The 20,049-nt window shown below is 32.4% G+C and overlaps 3 protein-coding genes across 3 annotated transcripts; 2 read left to right on the forward strand and 1 right to left on the reverse strand.

The window, feature by feature from the left end:
- Nucleotides 1-1,165: 1,165 nt before the first annotated feature.
- Nucleotides 1,166-4,374, reverse strand: LOC100816996 (uncharacterized sugar kinase slr0537). The gene is made up of 5 exons (XM_003540047.4): nucleotides 3,830-4,374; nucleotides 3,006-3,268; nucleotides 2,428-2,545; nucleotides 2,060-2,268; nucleotides 1,166-1,743 (listed from the first exon to the last, which is right to left on the reverse strand). The coding sequence occupies exons 1-5, from the start codon at nucleotides 4,178-4,180 to the stop codon at nucleotides 1,299-1,301; spliced, it is 1,386 nt and encodes a 461-aa protein (XP_003540095.1). The 5' UTR covers nucleotides 4,181-4,374; the 3' UTR covers nucleotides 1,166-1,298.
- Nucleotides 4,375-6,639: 2,265 nt separating this feature from the next.
- LOC100819127 (uncharacterized) lies at nucleotides 6,640-10,476 on the forward strand. Its single transcript, NM_001254307.3, has 5 exons — nucleotides 6,640-7,182; nucleotides 7,262-7,479; nucleotides 8,218-8,316; nucleotides 8,700-8,773; nucleotides 9,932-10,476. The coding sequence occupies exons 1-5, from the start codon at nucleotides 6,897-6,899 to the stop codon at nucleotides 10,158-10,160; spliced, it is 906 nt and encodes a 301-aa protein (NP_001241236.1). The 5' UTR covers nucleotides 6,640-6,896; the 3' UTR covers nucleotides 10,161-10,476.
- A 4,922-nt stretch (nucleotides 10,477-15,398) lies between these two features.
- On the forward strand, nucleotides 15,399-18,949 carry LOC100775288 (uncharacterized). The gene is made up of 2 exons (XM_003540053.4): nucleotides 15,399-15,628; nucleotides 18,698-18,949. Exons 1-2 carry the CDS (start codon nucleotides 15,474-15,476, stop codon nucleotides 18,819-18,821), a joined length of 279 nt encoding a protein of 92 aa, XP_003540101.1. The 5' UTR covers nucleotides 15,399-15,473; the 3' UTR covers nucleotides 18,822-18,949.
- Nucleotides 18,950-20,049: the final 1,100 nt, after the last annotated feature.

A 20,049-nucleotide genomic window follows, 5' to 3' on the forward strand; every position in this document is an offset into this window, starting at 1 on the left:
ATACTTCATATATAAGTAAATTTCGAGTAATATAAAAAATAATAAGAGTTTAATATCTATTTATTAACTTTGTAAAACAGTTTTATATTATTATCTATTCACACATCATTATATGAATTATTTTTAAAAATAATAAATTTATCATATATGAAGAATTATGATTGAATGATTGTGTAAATTTTTTTACATTGTCGGTGCATATTTTTTTCTCAAATAATAAATGCTAGTTAATTCTAAGGAAAGTTTAAATTACTGTCCAAATTTTATAAACTAGAAAATTTTAAACTGTTATATTAATTATGACAATTAGGTCTAAGTTATTATTTTAATTACAATAATTAAGAAAGTTAATAAGTTATGAGAAAAATTGTTCAGATAATATTTAAATTTGATCCTTAATAAAAATATTATTTTTTAGGTTTTATTTATCTTTTAGTCGAATTTTGAATTAGTTAGAATCTATTTTTTCTGATAAACAGAGAAAAAAAATTAGACAAATTATGTACCAAAAATTATGAAAGCAAATGGCTACTTATTACTAATGAACTTAGGAATAAAAGTATAATTAAGAATCATTCATTGTAACTAGAAAAGTCTAAAATATTAGTTAATGATTAAGACAAATCATGAAAATAAAATATTACCCATGTAGATAGTGATTTCAAGAATAAAGATTATTAAAATTGTCATTTCGAAAGCACGGTGCTTCTGTATATAAAGTTTTTAGCTGCTACAACTGATTTCACCACCAACAAATTGAAAACAGAGATAGTTTGAGCTGATAATGCGAACAATAGCCACAGATTAAAGACCCCAAGGACCCAATGCATATTAGCTAACTATCAGAACATTAAACCTAATCTCAAAGACCCAAAATTCTACTGTCTCTCCCCACACCACTCCCTTAGGCGACGACTAACACCTCCGCTACCGTCCATGTCCAGCAGAATCTCGGTAGCAATCTTCAAATGAACAAACAAGATTAGTAATGAGATTAATCTACTGATTCGGTTAGGGAGAGTGAATGATATTCTGTTGTAAAAGACATTCTAGAAGGGCGTGCATGTTAATTGAATTTTCATTACCAATAATTTTTACAAGTGACGATGATGATAGAATATATCGATGTGCCTAGCATAGTAATAACCATGATGAAGACTGGACGTAGGCCTAAGCAATTGAATTCTTTTTACAATGAGAGTATTTACAAGGCTATTCTTTTGAAACATAATATTAATCAAGGAATACATTGATCTTATGGAAAAAAAATGTAATTCAATTCAAAGTGCAATCTCTGATTAGACGCTGGAAATATTATGATCAGTGCCAACAGAGGAGGAATCAAGTTGAAATTCAAAAGATTCAGCCAATTTGACTGCATCTGAAATCCTAAGCCGAGTTCCCTGTTGTCCAACAACAGTGGCAGCAACCTTAGCTGCTAATGAGCCTATGCTTCTCAAATCTGATATGCCTCTTAAAAGACCATAGAGTATGCCAGATGCATATGCATCCCCAGCACCACAAGTATCAACTGGAACACATGGAGAAGGAGGGATATATACAGCTTCTCCTTTTACACCAATGTAAGAGCCTGTAGGACCATCTGTAACGGATACTAGAGGAACAAAGTGGCTCAGATACCTTGCAGCTGAAGCAGCACTTTCCTTTGCTTCAAAATTACAAAGAGCTCTGGCCTCATTTCCATTTGCAAAGACTAAATCCACACAATTCCCAATAATTTCCCTGATGAATGAAAAAAATACAAATCAGTTATAAAAAATAAAAAACATACATGTGCGTGATCTAACACATGCAAATATCATTTGTAGGAACCATCTTTACTTTGGTTAATTGCATTTAAGTGGTTCTTACAGGTTTGATGAGGCAATCTGCCAAATTGCCCTTAAAATATGTCAATATGTTCATGTTATTGTGGATACCACCAGATCAGGATTAATGGGATGGAAATTACACAATACGTGAGAATGTAATCATTTTGACATCAAGTGAAAATGAACCAATTATTATGTTAAAAACTAAACTCAAGTAATAATGTTACCAGAAATCATCAAAGTGTCTCTCAATGCAGGAGACATCTGAAGCTGTTATTGCAACCAAGGCACCGTTCGACCGTGCTTTCTCACATGCTTTGGTTATTGTTTTAATGGTATCAGGAAGTTCAAATAGATACCCTTCGACGACAAGTATGTTTGTCTTGGAAACTGCATTAGCTAAGGATGCATCATAGTTAACAGTTGAAGATGTGCCCTGACACCAGAGTACAGAAATATTAGCATCTTCACTATTCATAGAGCTCATGGTATTAGCCAATAAAGGTAAAAGAAACTTCAAAATGCCTAAAATATCCTGAAATAGCATATAAAGACTGAATAGATACTGAAAGATGCCATTTATAGCATATTAAACCTGATATGCAAGCATTGTGCGCTGGGCATCTGGAGTTGTGAGAACTATAACTGTTCCAGTAGTCCCATCCTTGATTGGTGCAGAAAGAAATTGCACATTTGCTCGGCGTAATTTTTCCCTAATTTTTTTTTAAAAAAATAATACAAACAAGCAATATAAGTATTCATCAAACCTCACTTGCCCAAAACAAAATTGATGGAATTATTAAATAACATAGAAATCTATGTCCCGAAGATGAGTAAACAGTACAGTGGTGCTGTGTGCGAGACTAGATAACTGGCTTTGATCAAAATTTAAGTACTTTATAGATATTAACACAACAGATCTATGCTTTTCCATGCACTATAGCAACCAAATGTAGATAATAGGTAAGGGTCTTGCTAACTAGTGCCCTAAGGACACCAGTTAAGGAGTTCAAAATAGAAAGTTTTATTGGAATTCACATTGTAAATGTATTCTATCTAGAGACTAGAACTGGAGTGATACAGGATTAGACTTTGAAGTTTCAAAGTTAAGTAACCAAGATAATTTGATCAAACAAGTAAATAATAAGAACAGTGCATATAATAAAGATAAACCTGTAGAAGCCCCCTAATAGATCACTCCCTACACTACCGGTCATTGCCACATTTATAGCAGGAACTTTTTCGGAGCGACTTCCAAGCCTTGCGAGGGCAACTAAGGTATTAGAAAGAGATCCACCAGCTGCAGCTTTATAGCTGCACCCATCCATGGCCTGCAAAACTCTACCTCTTTCCTCATGATTTACTACTTTCCGTGTTCCCTTCTCTAATCCCAAATTCTTCAGGAAATTATCATCAACCATGCCAGAGAAGTCTACCTAAAAGAATTTCCAAAAAAACAAAAAAAGCCTTTAAGATTCATAGCTATTCTCGGACAACAGAAAAAGAGAAAAACATGTCCATAGCAACATGATGAAGGTATACATGACATGGGACAAAACTTATGTACAGTTTTTGGGTGTCATTTTCCTAATAGAATTGGAGTTTCACCTCATTAACCTATGGCTGACTTTCAATGCAAATGTTGATTATGCTGATTATTGAGATGAAAATTTAATCCTGATTAGACAACGATGCTCAAACTCAAAGCACCTAGGAACTGCATCTAAATTACAACCTCCGACATACCACTCAGCATAACTCGAGAAACTCATCAGAAAACAGGAATAAGGAGGGATTTAAAATGTTAGCAGATTCAAAGGGAAAAAAACGAGTATATTCTTACAAGGGAGCTAAAAACAGCGGCATACATGCAGCAATTGTTAAATGCATATGTGTTAACAAGAGCAATGCATACAGGGTGTACAAGTTTTCTTCACTTATGCATAGCAATTCGAAACACAGAAAAAATATTGGCTAAGGAAAAGGGAATGAATTACCATGGCTTGACCGAGACCCAATACATCCCATCTTTCAGGAAAAACTAAGGAGCTAAGAGCTCCTTCTTCTTCGTCTTCGTCGTCGTCGTAACTGGCCCTCATGGGTTGTTCAACAGCATCATCATCTTCTTCGCTCCCACTGTCACGTTCTGCACCTTCAGGGACTCCGAGGTGACCTTGCTTCGAAGCTGAGGCGTCCCTGTGGCATAAAACAATGAGGGGAGAGGGGGCATTTGGTAATTTGGAAAGGAAAGAAGGGCAGAGGGAAGAAAGAGTTGGAGTTGGAAAGAAGAGAGAGGTGGAAAGGTGGGGCGAAGAGAAGATACGAAGAAGAGACAGAGACATGGACATGGAAAGTGTTGCTTTGTGTCCGAAGAGAGAGACAGACACAAAGGATGGAACCACGAGCGATGCGGTGTGGATGTTCTGCTAATGCTGTAACGGAAGAGAAGAGAGACACGACACAAAGATAAGGAAAACTGGGAGGGGATATAACTCAAATTACGGAACCACCCCTCTATGTCTCACCTCTCACAAGGGAAACGATATCAGATACACTCTTTTTCATTTTTCATATTTATTAAAAATGATAAAATTTAGTGGTCTTATATTATATTTAATAATTATAACTTTTAATAAATTAAAGAAAATATATTTAAAAGAGTATGTTAAAAAATATTCCTAATAGGATAAGAGTTAGCAGTGACAATTCGTATATTGAAGTTTAACACCAAAAAAATAACATGATCATTAAGATAATTTTGTTAAAAAATAATGATAAATTTTTTAAAACTAAGTTATTTCAGAAATAATTTTGGGTAAATTACTTCGTTCAATGACTTATTATATTAAATTTCAATAATTTAATCATTAACTATTTTTAATAGTATGTAAATAATCGTAAATATTATTTTTTTAAAATAAATTTACTGACATTTTGAAAAAATATTATACGTGGAATTCAATTTATTAAATGAAATTAAAATTTTAAAAATTAGTTTATTCAATCTTTTATTAAATTGTTAAAATTAAATATATAAAAATATTAAATGAAATAATTCTACCAAAAAATAGTGTTGAAATGGCCTAATCTTCATCCATAGAAAAATACTTATTAGTTATTACAGTCCGCAAAAATTGTGTCCTTGATATTGTCGATCGATAGCAGACACCGTCTTTGAACGGCCAGGACCAGCACACGTCCTATGTTTTTTTCCCTTCTGTGAATCGTTAGTCCCTATTGTCTTGTCAAAATTATTCATTCGGGACCACTGAACATAACTAATAAGAGGAGGTTTTAAGGCAAAATTAATTGAAAAACGGCCTATACATTTTGGTGTCGTTGACCAAAGTATTACATGAATATACAATAATATGTTAATAAAATTAATATATCTTAAATTTTTTTAAAATCGTGCAAGAAACAGAAAGTATTTAACTAATTACTGACATTGTCTAGCATGTGTAATGCACCTTCCTTTTTATACCCTCAAGAGATTCTTATTATTTTAAATTTTAAAAACCATTTTTTTAAAAAATGTATTATTAAATGTAAAAGAATATTTGACATTATTTAATTAGAGAATTTAATAATATTTATATAAATAATTTAAGTTAGGATTTATCTTTTTAGGTTTCATACTATTTGTTTGATATCACAAATATTATAAACAATATGAATTAATCAAAAGGAACAAAATCAAAATCCTTTTTATTTTACAATGAACTAACGAAATATAATGACTGCATCTTAAATCCTAATCTTATGTACAATACTATAAGCACACAAAAATTCAAATAAAATCATATATAAATTTGATTTTTTCTTTATTATTTCATAAATAAACAAATTAGAAACCAAAGCAAATCACCTAAACATTGAGATCTTGAATAAGTAATACATCATGCACATATCAAAGCATAAAATGGAACAAATATTAAAAAAAGAATAAAAGATAAAAAAAGAAGAGAAAAAACTTAAAACTAAAAATAGTCTTCCTAATATCCCTTTTTCTACTCCTATGTACATAAGCAAATAATGCCACATTAGAGCCACTGATCCACATCATGTTACATATATGAACAAAATGAATTGAATAATGGTAAAAAAAAAATCGAAAGTTGGACATAGAGCTTTGATTACTAAAACATAAACTTAATAAAAATAAAGGAAACAAAAAGAGTGAGAGAATAATGTATCTTATATTTATCAACAAATATCATATACATTTCTATTTTTAAGTATTACAGAAGAAAAAAATGATAAAATAAATGAAATTATGCAAAACTTTCAAAAATGGCTTTCCACTTGTTTAGAGCATATGGAGTTTTGCAAATGGCAAGTTTGTGCAAAAGTAATTTTTGCTCCGGTTGTTAAAATATTTTTTCTTGTTACCTTTCTAAGTGTTAGTGGGTCTTTTTTATAATTGATCTTCAAATAACTAATAACTAACTTATGCAATTCCATTATATTATGATTTTCTTATCTTTAGGCTTGCAGTTGCATGACCTTATTTTCATCATATCATAATCTTCTTAGTTTTAGGTTTGTGGTTTCATGACCTTATCTTTTAATAATCACTTTATTTCTTCGATTGTCATTTTAGTGTAATTAAAATATCTTCTTATAGTTAAGTCTTCTTGTAATTATCACATTTTCTATAATTTTTCTTTTTTTCTTTTCAAAAATATTTTATATACTTTTTTATTTAAAATATCCTTTTAATTATAATTAGAAACTGCACTTTAATTTTATAAATAATAATAGTTATTAATTTTATTTGTAAAAAAAAATTCAACTAGAGAATGGAGATGGTAAAAAACGGGGTAAGCAATGAGCCATGGAAATTACGCGAGCAAACAGTTTCTGAGTTTCTTCTATTTTCTGTTCCCAATTTGTTTCGGATCTCTGTTCACGAACCCTAAATCTGACGTTAATTCACCATGATCTGAACACAACGTGGTTCCCATCTGATCCACTGCATCGTCTTTCTCAATTGTCGAAAGATGAGTACAAGTGGTTAATGAGATTGAGGAACTTGCGTTGTTTGAGCGAAACAAAGCAGAGATGTACCTGAAGGAGCCGCTATGGAGTGAAACAGGGAAAGGCGATGGAAGTGCAAAAACAGAGGATTATGGTGCAGTGAGTGAGGTCGTGAAGTCACTGCAGCAACAGAGAGTGTATAGAGAAGTCACTCTCGCGCTCAGAACGGGACTCAGAGACGCGCGTGCAGAGTTCTCGTTTCTCCGTGTCCGTGCTCTCCGTTCCATTCTCAAGTTCCTGCGTTCCGTTGCGGAGTCTGATTCAACCATTGACCTCTTTAACCAAATCCAATCCATTCCCCAACTCCAAGGTCTGTTCTGTTCTGTTCTGCTGTGCATTCTGTTATGTTAAATCTGTGTTTGTTCATTGTTATACGGTGCTGTTTGCAGTGGTTCCGGTTCTGTTTCAGCACTCGCTCAAAGAGAGTGGGGATGAATACAGCGAGAATAGGGTAGGAGATTTGAGTCATATATTCGGGGTTGAACCGATGAAGTTGACGAGTCCATCCACCGATGCTGAAGTTGCGCTTGCCCTTAGAGTCTTGGAAGGGTGTTGTTTGCTTCACCCTCATAGTACGGCTCTCGCCCATCAACACAACGCTATTCAGGTGGCCATTATTATTATTTTTAGATTCTTTAGAGCTTTTCATGTTTTCCATATGATGATAAGTGACTTTACCACTATAGTTTTATATTTTAGAGCTTTCGGTTCTCTTATTTATTGAAGAAAGGCTGAATACAGAGATGGCAGATGCGATGTTTGCCTCAATGAAAGGCATGCATAATCTGAAAAGAGAATAGCAACCAAATTGATACAATAATCTCTCTTGCTTGCTTATGGACGGTCTTGTGCTGATTAGTTATTACACCAGCGCATAACATAAACATAAGCTACACTTACCATTGCTACCGTGCTTTTTTATGTGTTTCAATGTCTATATTAGAGAAACACCTATTCCTTGTGTCAAATATATTGTAATTCCTACTTATATCTTAACCCTCATTTGTTTTTAAAAGAACAATAAACCCTTCCAATATCTTTGCACGTTCATTGATACCCCCCTTCATATCATGAGTGGAAGTGGAATGCCAAATAAGAAATAGGAACAACTCTTGCTCATATAGAATCCTAAGGCAAATAAAGTTTATCCTATGATGCACAGATACAATAGAGTTTATCCTTTGATTTGAGCATTGCACTGCAATCATGTGCAACGAATAGTGGCACATAAGTAGCATACAAGCCCAAGGCGATCCCCCTCCCGCCTACCAAAGCCTCTAAATGTAAACAAAACGAACTGTTGGATACTAAGTTGTTTATGTAAAAATTGCTGCCCCCCTTGCAGGTTTTAATGAATATATTATCCACTCGTGGAGTGCTTGAGCAAGGTGCATGCTTAGATGCTCTAATCTCATTGATGGTGGATTCATCATTCAATCAAATGGTATCCTGACTCTTGACTTTACATCATTTGCAAATATGTTTGTTTTTTCTATCATTCTAGTTTAAACATCTAGTTTCTTTTGTCTTCCATTTATGCTTTAAGAATCGAGTTTATTGCTTCTTCAATATTTGTTTTTCAGTGAGAAATTGAAAAATAATTTGTCAGTTGTCATTGCCAATAAAAAGGAAAAGAGTTTTGCTCCATCCTTTTCTCTTCCATTCTCTTCTGTTTTAAAAAACTTTAGATATCTTAGGGTCTTGGCTTAGCTGATGGGATGTATTGATTGATGCTTACCAGATAGTTTGTCTAAGGTTTGCTGCTAAAGAACATTTTCTTTGTCCGATAATTTTTTTCAAATTTTTCTCTTGATAATTATTTATCAGGATTTCGAGAAATGTAGTGGTATTATGGAAGTTGCTGACCTTCTAAGAGACCAAGAACTGGATGAAGATCTCAGGTACTGCTGCTTTTTACAATCAGTCTCATTCATTTTAATGCTCTATACTTGTCTTACATGGATCTTTGGCTCTCTTCTGTAGATAACTAGTCTGTAGGTACTCTATTCTTATATGTCGTGCTTTGTTAGTCCTGTAAAATTGTATTAGCTTCTCATTTCTTCAAAATATTATGTAGAGACTTTTTATATGGTATTAGATTAGAAGAGAGCATCAGAATTTCAAATTTGGCAAGCTCTGATCATTTGATTATTTATCTTATTTCGTTTCTGAAATGTGAAACAAAATGTGAGTGGTTATGACATAAAAGGTAAGATTGCTGGAGTAGAGCAGTTTAGCAGTTAGAAAAGAAAACAAGCTTGCCACATAGAAGAGATGAAGGGAGAATCTGCTTAGTAAACATTTTGGCCTTAATTCCATTGAAATGCCCTAAACCTTTGTCAAACTAAAAGGACAACTCCAGAGCACCTTTTTATCCATTTAATTCTCAAAACCTCAGATAAGTTAGCAAAGTATACCTTCAAATTTCATTGTTCCAAAAACAGACCAAGCATGTTACTCAAAACTGCCAAACTACCTCACAAGGAAGAAGAGATGACTATTGGACTATTGGTTATACAGTCTTGCAGACATTTATGGCTCCTACTAGAATGTCATGGAAAGGACCTTGTGAGGTCTCCGCACTTGTAACAAGTCATTATTGTTTAAGTATTGTAGTCCAAATAGAAGCTGTAGCCCAAACATTGCTCAACAATTGGAACTCAGGGAGGAAGGTTGCCAATAAGAGATTGGGAAAAACATTTACCGATGAAAAGACCTGAAGGACCTAACGTCCAAGTGCAGGCATCTAGAGTATTATAGGTATGGAAGGAATTAAGAATCAAGAATGCCATACAAAGATGTCACCACACGTCAAATTAGAAGTCTTTTTCTTCTCTTTTGATTGCCTAGTCTATATAAAGGAATTTCTGTAAGTTGGAATGTGTTGTAAATTTGTAAACCTTGAGGTTATTAAGCATGTTGTGCCGAATTTTTGCCATAGGAAAAGATGAAAAATTGTTTGTTTTTTAATTCTTATTTCAAGCACTTTGTTTGTCATGTGATAGCTCGCTATCTTGAGGTAACTCAAATATAATAATAAAGGACATGTTGTATCTTAGGTTAAAATGTGGAGAGTTTTTGCTGCTGCTCATTGGACATGTCAATGGAAGAGATACGCCTCCTTTAGCAACTATACACGAAGATACAAGGCGCCTTCTTGGGGAGAAATCAGCCTCCTTGATATGGGCAGCCAGTCGTCAGTTCGATTCAACACTAGATACTGAGCAGAGGCTAACAGCTCTTCAGATCCAGGCTCGCAGGGTCCTTGAATCATTGGACTTGTACTGAATTTTATGGTCCGTTTGGAAGAGAAAATACTAGATGGAAAAAAAACATGGATCACGATGTCTGATGTCGTTTCTTTTATTTGATTTGATAGAAAAACTGAAAGAAATACTAAAGGAATAGTTGACTTCATGAGACAAAAATTTTAATTTTTCTTTCTTTCTATTTCCTCTTCAATTTAATTTCAATTTTTTTTTCTTTCTTATTTTCTTTTCTATCTGCCAAACATAGGGATAAGGAATAACACCTTCAATTTTAGGCAATTGTCTTCATTGATTTGAAAATACTTGCAGAGAATGTGATCCTTTTTGTTTTCAAATTTTGTATGTATATTGTCGTTTCTTAGCTACAATATTGTTTTTGCAATCTGGTTAAGCTTTTTACTGTTTTTATTTTAAAGTTATGATTTTCTTCTATAGCAACAATTGATGAAGGAAAGAAGGTGTGAATTCGACTAAATTCTTAACATATCAATATGCACCTTCCAAAATGACGGTGTCTAGGGTGGGAAATTCGTTTTCCCACCGTGCGAAAGTAACACCAACCATCGGATACATCAATTTTAAATTAGATGGCTGAGATTTACTTTTTTCATTCTTCATTTATCTTTACTGATTTACCCTTACTCCCATTTCTTTTTCTTTTCCTCCTCCTTCATCACCGCCGCTGCCTACGACGACACTCCACCTTGTTCAAGAACCACATCCTCATTGCTCCCAAACACACCTCATCCTCGTTCCTCACCAATTTGCACATACACGTGAATCCTCACCAACACAACCAAACCAATCCCCACAACATAAACATCGAAAAAGAAATTGAATCTGGTCACAAAGATCAAAGACACCCAAAAATTCATTTCAAAGAATAAGGCTCCACGGGCACAATGAAACAGCAAGCACCATGCAGAGATTGTTACAGAATAAAAAAAGGAATGGGGAAGAAGAAAACAAAACACCAAACATTGAACAAAAAATCCAATATCGATAAAGCTATGAAGATAATGTTAAATTTTCCTGAGATTTAAGAACTGATACAAAAACCACCAACAAAAATTTACAATACAAGTCTCTAATAATTAAATTTAAACCACTGCGAACCAAAGTGAAACACACCACGAATCACCGCACAATGCATCACAGAAGCAGTGAAGCCGCCGAATCCACCATGCCTTTGCACCCATCAAAACTGTCAAACTTGAATGCACCACCGTAGATTGTTTCCTTCCCTCTCTTGTTGTGCGCCTTGTATTCCTATCAACGAAAAAGATCGACCATCACAACGGCAACTACAAAGCCACCGCCTTGTAGTGTGGGTGTGACGGAGGTGCGGTGGTTCAAAGGATTTGATTTTAGGAGATGGTAGGCACTGATGGAGAGGGTTAATTTTGGAAAGAAAAATAAAAAGAAGAAAGATATCTAAACCGTAGATTTAAAATTGAAATGATCTAACGGTGTAGAAATACTCTTGCACGATACGAAAGTTTTGCTTTCTCACACTAGAAACCTTCTCCAAACATAATTTATCCTTATGATGCCCCACGAGACAACTTTATTTACCAACCTCACCTGAAATGCATAAGCATCTCGGTTACTAAATCATAATCTACCTCTCTTAATCAAATTTGAAATCTCTATATATTGTTTTTGCTAATAATTGTCCAGTAGTAATGACTGAAAGAGATAAAAATTAGAATTTTTTTAATTCAAAAACTTAATATTTAATGAGGTTCGTATATTTCATATCGACATATCGTAATCTTTAATAAAAAAGTTTTTATTTATTATTTTTTAAGAATTGTATCATTGGCTTTAATAATGGTAATAATTAGCAAAATTAATGAAATCTATATCTATATTTTTAAGATAAAAACTGTCTCATTTATTATAACCAATTTTGTACAATAAATTAAAAACAAAACGATTAGTTGAATGTGCATGATTTGGTGAGATGAAATAATAATGTTTAGTCTCTGGATAATCTTTGAATGTGTTTGCTTCTGCCTATCCTCCACCAAATGTGCATATTTGACTTGAAATTACTTACTTTTGTGTTGGATGAAGAACTAAACACAATGTTTTAAAAGTTTACTTTAAAATTTGTTTATTTGTGCAAGTATTTTCATTTCATTTTATTAGAAATGCTATAAATAAAATATATCCGCATGTTTTATTTTTTCTTTTGTATTTTCCCCAATTAATCTTAACTGCAACATTTGGCAGCACAATCATGTGAAGAGAAATAAAAAAAAAAGGTGGGGCGGGGTAGACAAAGAATCTGGGATTTTTAAATTCTTCCTTTGGTGGCTTGAAACATTGAGTTTAATTTTTCAATAAGGAAGGTTTCTGTAAGAACTCAAGTGTTACTTGAATAATACACACCCACACACAAATCAATCATCAATTTCTTTTCACATTAATATCCATTTTCTTTTTACATTCATATACAGAGCTTTGCATTCCATTCAACTGCTAAAACATTGAATTATTAACAAGTGAATTTTCTTTTAAGCAAGCAAAAGAGATCCTGTATTGAAGCATTTGCTGAATAGGGATACTGATACATGGGTTGATATCAGAGCAATCTTGTCTTTCTTCTATGCTAGTCTGATTATAGTTTGGTTTAATACAGCTATGATTGAAGAGAGGGCAAGTTTGCCCATAATTTCTTTTGCAACCTGCTGTTGCTGGAGAAGCTAGAAAGAGCTTGTTGAACATCATTTCAGGATATGATGATGACGTAACTTACATGTGATAAATCTGACGAGTCAGTTAAAATGATTCTACTGTTCCCTTTGCTCAATGCTCACGACCCAAATATAGTGTAGGAGGAGGATACTGTAAATTTAACCGTAAATTATGAGAAAATTTGAATATCTTATGTCGTAATTGTGACAAAATTTGATCTTTTTACACACGACTTACTAATATGAGGACTACTACATAAAGGTGAGGTTATAATTGCACTCAGTTGGCATTTACAAACGCATGCCATACTCATTGTCTTGCTGGCAAATGATTTTGTAGTACTAGTACAGAGATGTCAGGTTTATTTTGGAAGCATTTAATATGAAGTTTATTTAATCCCCAGTAAATTTTCTGGTAAAAGAAAATCCCCATTAAATTTTAAGAACATGGTATCTAAATAAGTAATTACATTGTTTAATTGAAGAATATTTTGAAAAATTATTAGAATTTTTATAAAGAGAAAATCACGTTTGCAAATTTGATTATTTTTTCTAAATTGATTATTAACTTCATACTAAAACAAACCATTGCACAATTTTTTTAATGAAATTTATGGAAAAAATCACACTATAAAATTTTTCACATTTTAAAGTTTTTTTTTTCTTTTCATTTTGTGATAGTTATTTTTTTTTCTCTCCCCATACTCACATTCTATTTTTCCACCTTAGATTCTCATCTAATCCAATCTCTAAATAAGCCCGTTGCTTCCTCCAACAATCACCATAAGATTGGAGAAAAAATAATACTAATGGTTGAATGATGCAGGAGTCAAACATGGAAGCATAGGGTGGATTCCAAAACGACAATAAAATGAATAAATAATAAAGGACAAATAATTATTTTTGTTTTCTCAATGTGTAATTTACTGATAAATGTGTTTCTGAATGATAAAAATACAAATTTTAGTCTCTGAAAGTGTAAAAAGTGCGACAACTATACCAGGCCATTAACTTCCGTTCATCACCATTAATAAAATAGCATACGTGATATGGAAGGATAAGTTTATCACTGAAATAATTGTCCATGGATTGCCAACATAAAGATATATTTGTCATAATATTTTTTTTACTTTTCATCGTCCCACTCCGGTGACAAATGTGTTCCTTCCCAGATGAAAATGCAAAATTTAATCCTGAAAGTATAAAAATTACAACAAATACATCCAGACATTAATAATAGATTGTGACTAATTATTATTATTATTATTATTATTATTATGTGTTTGTAATTTACTATTCCATTTCCTTTACTATTTATGTAATATATTTTTTAAATTGTCTTTTAATATATATTTTTATTATTTTGATTTCCTTGTCAAACCTTAATCTTTGTTGTTAAAAAAAACTTTATTTTATATCTTATAATTTTATCAAATTTCTACTAAATTTATCACTTTTAATCTTTAAAATTATTCCATATCCCAATTTCAATTTAAGTACTCTTATATTAAAATTGAAAATAATATGTCAAAAGTTTTGAATAGAAAAAATATTACCAATCGCGAGACAAATTTTATTTATTTATTTTAAAAAAATAATTTAATCTACTATTTTTTTAAAAAAAAAAGTCTTACAAGATTTAAACTAGATAAAACTAAAGTGAAATTATAAGTTTTTTTCCTTAATCAATAAAATCTGTATATATACCTCAAATATTAAAAAATTTATTAGATAAACTTTATGTGCTTTCACTCGAGACAACACTTATTATACATAATATGAATGAAATAAAAATAGTTATTAACAAATAAAAAATCCTATTTAGCATACTATGAAAAAGTACGTAATAAAAATTAATAATTAATTGAAAAAACAAAATTTGATAGATGGATAAATAAATAAATAATCAAAGTATAAAAATTCAAATCTTAAACTTTATTTTACTATTTTTTTAATCCTTTTTTCATAAATTCTCTCATATACAATTCATTATTAATATTTGAATATATTTATCGCACTTTTTTATATTTTGGGAACTAAATTTTACATTTTCATCTTTTAGGGACGCATTTGTCAGTAGAGTTGGAAAGATGAAAAATAAAAAAATATCATGATAAATATGCCTCTACGCTGACAATTCATGTTGACAATTATTTTAGTGACAAATTTGTTCTTTCGTGTCACGCAAGCTATTAGAATAACGATGACGCACGAAAGTTAATAGTCGGATATATTTGTCACATCTTTTACACTTTGAGGGATTAAATTTTGCATTTTCATCGTTCAGACATGCATTTGTTAGCGGAGTGAAAAAATGAAGTCAAAAAGATATTATGACAAATATGCCCGATAAGAAGTAAAAAAAAAACATTATAACAAATATGCTTCTATGCTGATCATCCACGTTCACAAATTTATCCTTTCGTGTGTCATGCAAGTTAACGATTAAATATACTTATCAAACATTTTTTATATTTTCAGAGACTAAATTCTACATTTTTATATCTGAGAACCATAGTCTTCTAATAAACTTTTTTCTTTTTTACTTTCGGTGATAAGAAAGGTTTTATTGTTAACCTTGTAAAGTGAGTGAGAGCTGAGGAAGAGAGTATTGTCGGGGTGGGAGGAAGATGGAGAACGAGAAAGAGAAAGAGAAGCAATGGATGTCAAATTCAAAGGTGTGTAAAAGGTGCAAGCAAAACTACGATCCCTCTTCCAACACTTCGACCTCTTGCCGTTTCCACACTTCCTTCTTCGTTTGTCGCCGTCACGACGATCAAAAGAGGTCAGTGACTCTGCCCTACCTTCTTTCATCTACCAATTTTGTAGAGGATTCACATTTCAGACTTGTAATTTTTAATTTAATTGATCATTGTGTCCAGCAGGGTTAGATCCCCCCCTTTTTTTATAACTTCTTTCTCTGTTTTGAAAGGTTATGTTCCCGTATGCTATATGGCCCATGACCATAGTTTATTAATCTTGTTCTTACTTCTTATATGAGTGTTTTAGTTTAGCTCGTGTTCTGCTGCCTATATTTTTAGGAATTTCATTTATGTCATGGCATTATCTTTGTATGGCTTGTTTTTTTGTCATCTATACATGGGATGCCATATTGCCTTTAGTGCAACTTGTGGTCTTCTTCCCAACACAGGACGAGCACAAACTTCACTGGCCACCACTTTTTTTTTCCTTCTTGTTTTTGAGCAAGCATACTTCATTTAACTTCATGTCACTCACTTGTTTTAGTTTTTCAATGTTTTCCCACACCCTTTGGGTGTTAGATTAATCCTCACTTGGGATAGGGATTGCAATTGGACTTAGATTCAATGGTTACCTATAAAAATTATCTGCAATGGCCAATGGGTATTAGGATATTACCCATCAAATGGCCTTGAGTCCAGGTCTCAGTAATTACTTGCAAAAATTATAATAGATGTTATGCTTCTACCTATCTTTCCTTGTTCCTTCAAATATATATGATTGTATATTTGCTATGTTTTATAACAAGATTTGAAAGATCTTTGAATTTCTTTTTGTATTGAGTTAGATGTTGTTCTTTTAGTTACTGTTTTTACTTTATTGTTTTTTATTAGTGTTAAAATAGTGCTCTTGTTTTACTAGTTTGTCATAAAGAAATCACACATAAAGAAATCCCATTTAATATATAATGAGTTTAGGTCTTGTTAATATAGGTAAAGTACCCATCAGATAAGGGTATAAATTGGGTATGGTATGGATCTGGGTACATTTTTTTTAAAGGATAAAACTTAAAATTAATAATATCTCTGAAACTTTGATTTTTAACCGTGTCAATGGTGTCATGTTTTTTTTGGTCAGCAAATCAAATATGTATTTATATATAAAAAGACAGGCACCAGAAGTACCCGTTAAACAACAATAAATCGGTAACAAATGGCGTTGTGTGATTCATTTAGCTGACCTCACCTAGTGGGATATGGCTTTGTTGTTGTTAAAGGATAAAACTTATGTACAGTACCTTAAGTATTTTTGGTACTCTTCTCTAATCAAAATTGAAGTTTTGCCTCATTAAGTTGTGCAACAAAGGTTGGCATTAAAATTGACATTGGTTATTGAGATAAAACTCTAATTTTAATTGGATGACAACACTTGTCCAAATTTTTATTGAGAAAGAAATTACATTGAAAATACAAAAGTCATTTATTTCCTTTCTTTTCCCATAAAAACTCTCTATTTCTGTTTCCCTAACATCAAAGCAGGTATATTCTCTACCCCCTTCCATGGGCTGAAACGCTTGACATTGCAATGTCCCCTCAAGTTTGCTTACCACTTGAACAACCTCTTGATGGTTATTTCACTCATTTTTAAAATAAAATACTAGTAGGAAGAAAAAAGAAGAAAAAACTAGTTCTACAAAAAATAGGTTGATAAGCTAATCATGCAGTGTTCACAACTTGCATAGTATTTTAAAAAGAAAAACTCTGGGCAGAGTAATGGTCATAAGCCACAACTTGAACAAAATAATATATAATGGAAATTTCTTGATTAACTTGTGGTTCTAGATGATGATTTACATAAAACATATATTTTTTAAAGTGTCGTAGCCTCATTGTTGTAACCATTAATTGTAAGAATGATGGAATATGTACCCCTGTGGCTGTCACATTTTTTGTTAGAAGGAACTTTTTGGCTTCTGCCAGTGGCTTGATGATGGATATATTGTTTGTATGATCCCCTGATGCCATGTTAAAAACATTTTATTTGTTATGTATTAGAAATTACTAAGGCTTTAACATGGTAGAATCTTACCTATAAGTGGTTTACATGGGTGCTGAGAGAGAAGACTGGTAGAAAACCCCAGTTAGGAGAGTAGCTTAGATGTAGAAGGAGATTAATTAGGCAAAACCTTGAAACTATTAAGAAGGATTTGGAGGTAAAGGGTTTGTCTATGAACATGATTCATAATAAAACTCTATGGCATTGCTTGATACATGTCACTGACTCCATCTAGTAGGAAAAGGATTAGATGTTGTTGTTGTACCAAGACTTTAAGATTTCATTTAACTGTAAGAAACTAAACTAAGAATTCCTAGTTCTCTAGCTACTTTCCTTTTATTACAATTGTCAATACTGAGTTTGACTGAAATCTTCTAACACTGACTAAGTTTCTGATATATTTTCCTTTCTTGATTATTTTAACATAGTCACATTGCTGTATTCACTATCCAAAAGTCTTAACAAATTCCCTGACATAAAGGACAATTTGTCCAAGAACATATCTGTTCTCTAACTATTTCTTGGATCCAGTTTGTTGTTGGAGCTCCAGGTGCTATGTGCCTTTGTGTAAGGTTTTTCTTCAGTTGTCAAAATCTGTTTATCTAAAAGAAACTCACTTATAGCCTGAAATTTCTACTAGAAACCTGGAGGATTAATATGTCACTATGTCAGACATGCCATGTTCAGTACAACTTTTTATTGGTAATTTGCAAAACATACTGAGTAGGATTAAGCTATGTGAATACTTGTTCCTTCTCTGTTCCAAAGGGTGCAATTCTTAAATAAAGCAAAGCATAATAGGCCAATGTTTAATGCTTGGACAACTAAATTGGAGGATGCTTACGTGAATGTTACATAGAAGTAACATAAATATGGAACTGTGGATATTATAAATGTTTGTCCTTAAAAGGCAACGGGATAGACAGCCTGCTGCCTATTATTTAAGGAATGAAGTATTAAGTTGACCAGGTCTTGGGGTTAGCTTGACCACCGTATCAGGTGTAAGCCAGGCTGGTGATTTGGAATTTTCTTATTTTTGTTCAAGTTGAATTATCTATCTATTCCCATATTCTGTCATTTTTTTTTGTTAATTATGAAGGTACTATGAATTGGGCCCGGATGATCCACCTTATGCTGCAAAGTTCTATGACTGTTGTGGGGCTGAAGACCCTGAAGCTTCTGGCTGCACAACCAATTTTCATGTCTCTTATGATGAAGACTGATGTAATATCTCATCTTACTATTAGTATTGGACAATTTACCATCATAGTTGTCTCATTTTTACCCTTGTATATGTTTCCAGATTCTTCATCTGCACCTTGTTTTGTTATGCACAAACTGAGTTTGATGATCAGGTTTTCTTAATTTCTAATTTTCCATCTGCACGTATTCCTTGTAAATGATTTTCATATTATTTCTAAACATCACTAGTGGCCATCTCTCATGGGATGCAATTGGGACTGGGAACACTGCCATGCCTTGCCTTTTAGGAATTATTTTTTCCGGTGCTCTACATTTTTTTTAGGGTACTGCGGTCGAGTAATAATATGTGTATATCATTTTATTCCAAACAAACCTATTAACACTTATTATTTTCTTCTATTTTTCTATCACATTATATCATCTATTACACTTCTCTCTCTTGATGCAATATAATATTTAGGTGTCCACCTACAATTTTTCTTGGGGTTAGATGTTCAGGCTGGCCTCTCTTTCAACTATTCCAGTTTACCTATAGTTGCCCATCTACACGGGTAGGTGTTCTGCATTCTTTAGTTAGTTTAATTTGTTACTAATATTTGGAAGGGGAGACATGAGGAAGCATATTGGCTTTAGACCTTATATATATAAGGAGATATTTTAAAAGTTATCTCTATCTAAATTATTTTAAAATTCATGCAATCATATTGCACTTTTTATTACTATCACGACCAATCACTTAAGTTATATTTAGATAAAAGTCTGAAACATGTTTCTTTGGGAATTTTAATGCACATTCTAAAATTTTTAAGACAAGATAAAAAAAAGAGAATTTATTGCTTTAAAAGTATTTTTGACTTCTCTCAACTGTATGCAAACATGAAATTTTTATTTGTTATCATGTTATTGGTATGAAGTATTTACTGACGATTAGTCCTAACTGATCACTTTTAGTGAGATTTTTTCTCTTAATCACACTTTTTCATTCACAAGTCTTTGTTTAAGAGAATTGAATTCAGTATTACCCGGATTAATGACTTATTAGTTAAAGTGATTTTTTTCTTCACAAAATTTAGTGAATGCAAGAAGAATAAAACGGGAATTGGTCTGACATATTTTGCATGTGACAAAATCTTTGGGGGCGATTATTAATGAAAGGAATTGCAGGTGCAGCAAAACAATCAACTAACGTGTTTGTTTGTCATGAGTGGCGTTGGCGTGGTCTAGTTAATTGAAGTAAAATTGTGAGTG

The sequence above is a fragment of the Glycine max genome, chromosome 12 (assembly GCF_000004515.6).
Source record: "Glycine max cultivar Williams 82 chromosome 12, Glycine_max_v4.0, whole genome shotgun sequence".
NCBI classification, from domain to species: Eukaryota; Viridiplantae; Streptophyta; class Magnoliopsida; order Fabales; family Fabaceae; genus Glycine; species Glycine max.

Excerpts from the sequence above, each read along its gene's own strand:
- LOC100816996 (XM_003540047.4), bottom strand. The coding sequence starts at position 4,180 with ATGTCCATGTCTCTGTCTCTTCTTCGTATCTTCTCTTCGCCCCACCTT. Across the intron at positions 3,269-3,829 it reads TGGGTCTCGGTCAAGCCATG|GTAGACTTCTCTGGCATGGT; the intron begins GTAATTCATTCC and ends AAATTCTTTTAG. Across the intron at positions 2,546-3,005 it reads CTATTAGGGGGCTTCTACAG|GGAAAAATTACGCCGAGCAA; the intron begins GTTTATCTTTAT and ends AAAAAAAATTAG.
- LOC100819127 (NM_001254307.3), top strand. The coding sequence starts at position 6,897 with ATGTACCTGAAGGAGCCGCTATGGAGTGAAACAGGGAAAGGCGATGGA. Across the intron at positions 7,183-7,261 it reads ATCCATTCCCCAACTCCAAG|TGGTTCCGGTTCTGTTTCAG; the intron begins GTCTGTTCTGTT and ends TGCTGTTTGCAG. Across the intron at positions 8,774-9,931 it reads GAACTGGATGAAGATCTCAG|GTTAAAATGTGGAGAGTTTT; the intron begins GTACTGCTGCTT and ends GTTGTATCTTAG.
- LOC100775288 (XM_003540053.4), top strand. The coding sequence starts at position 15,474 with ATGGAGAACGAGAAAGAGAAAGAGAAGCAATGGATGTCAAATTCAAAG. Across the intron at positions 15,629-18,697 it reads CGTCACGACGATCAAAAGAG|GTACTATGAATTGGGCCCGG; the intron begins GTCAGTGACTCT and ends TTAATTATGAAG.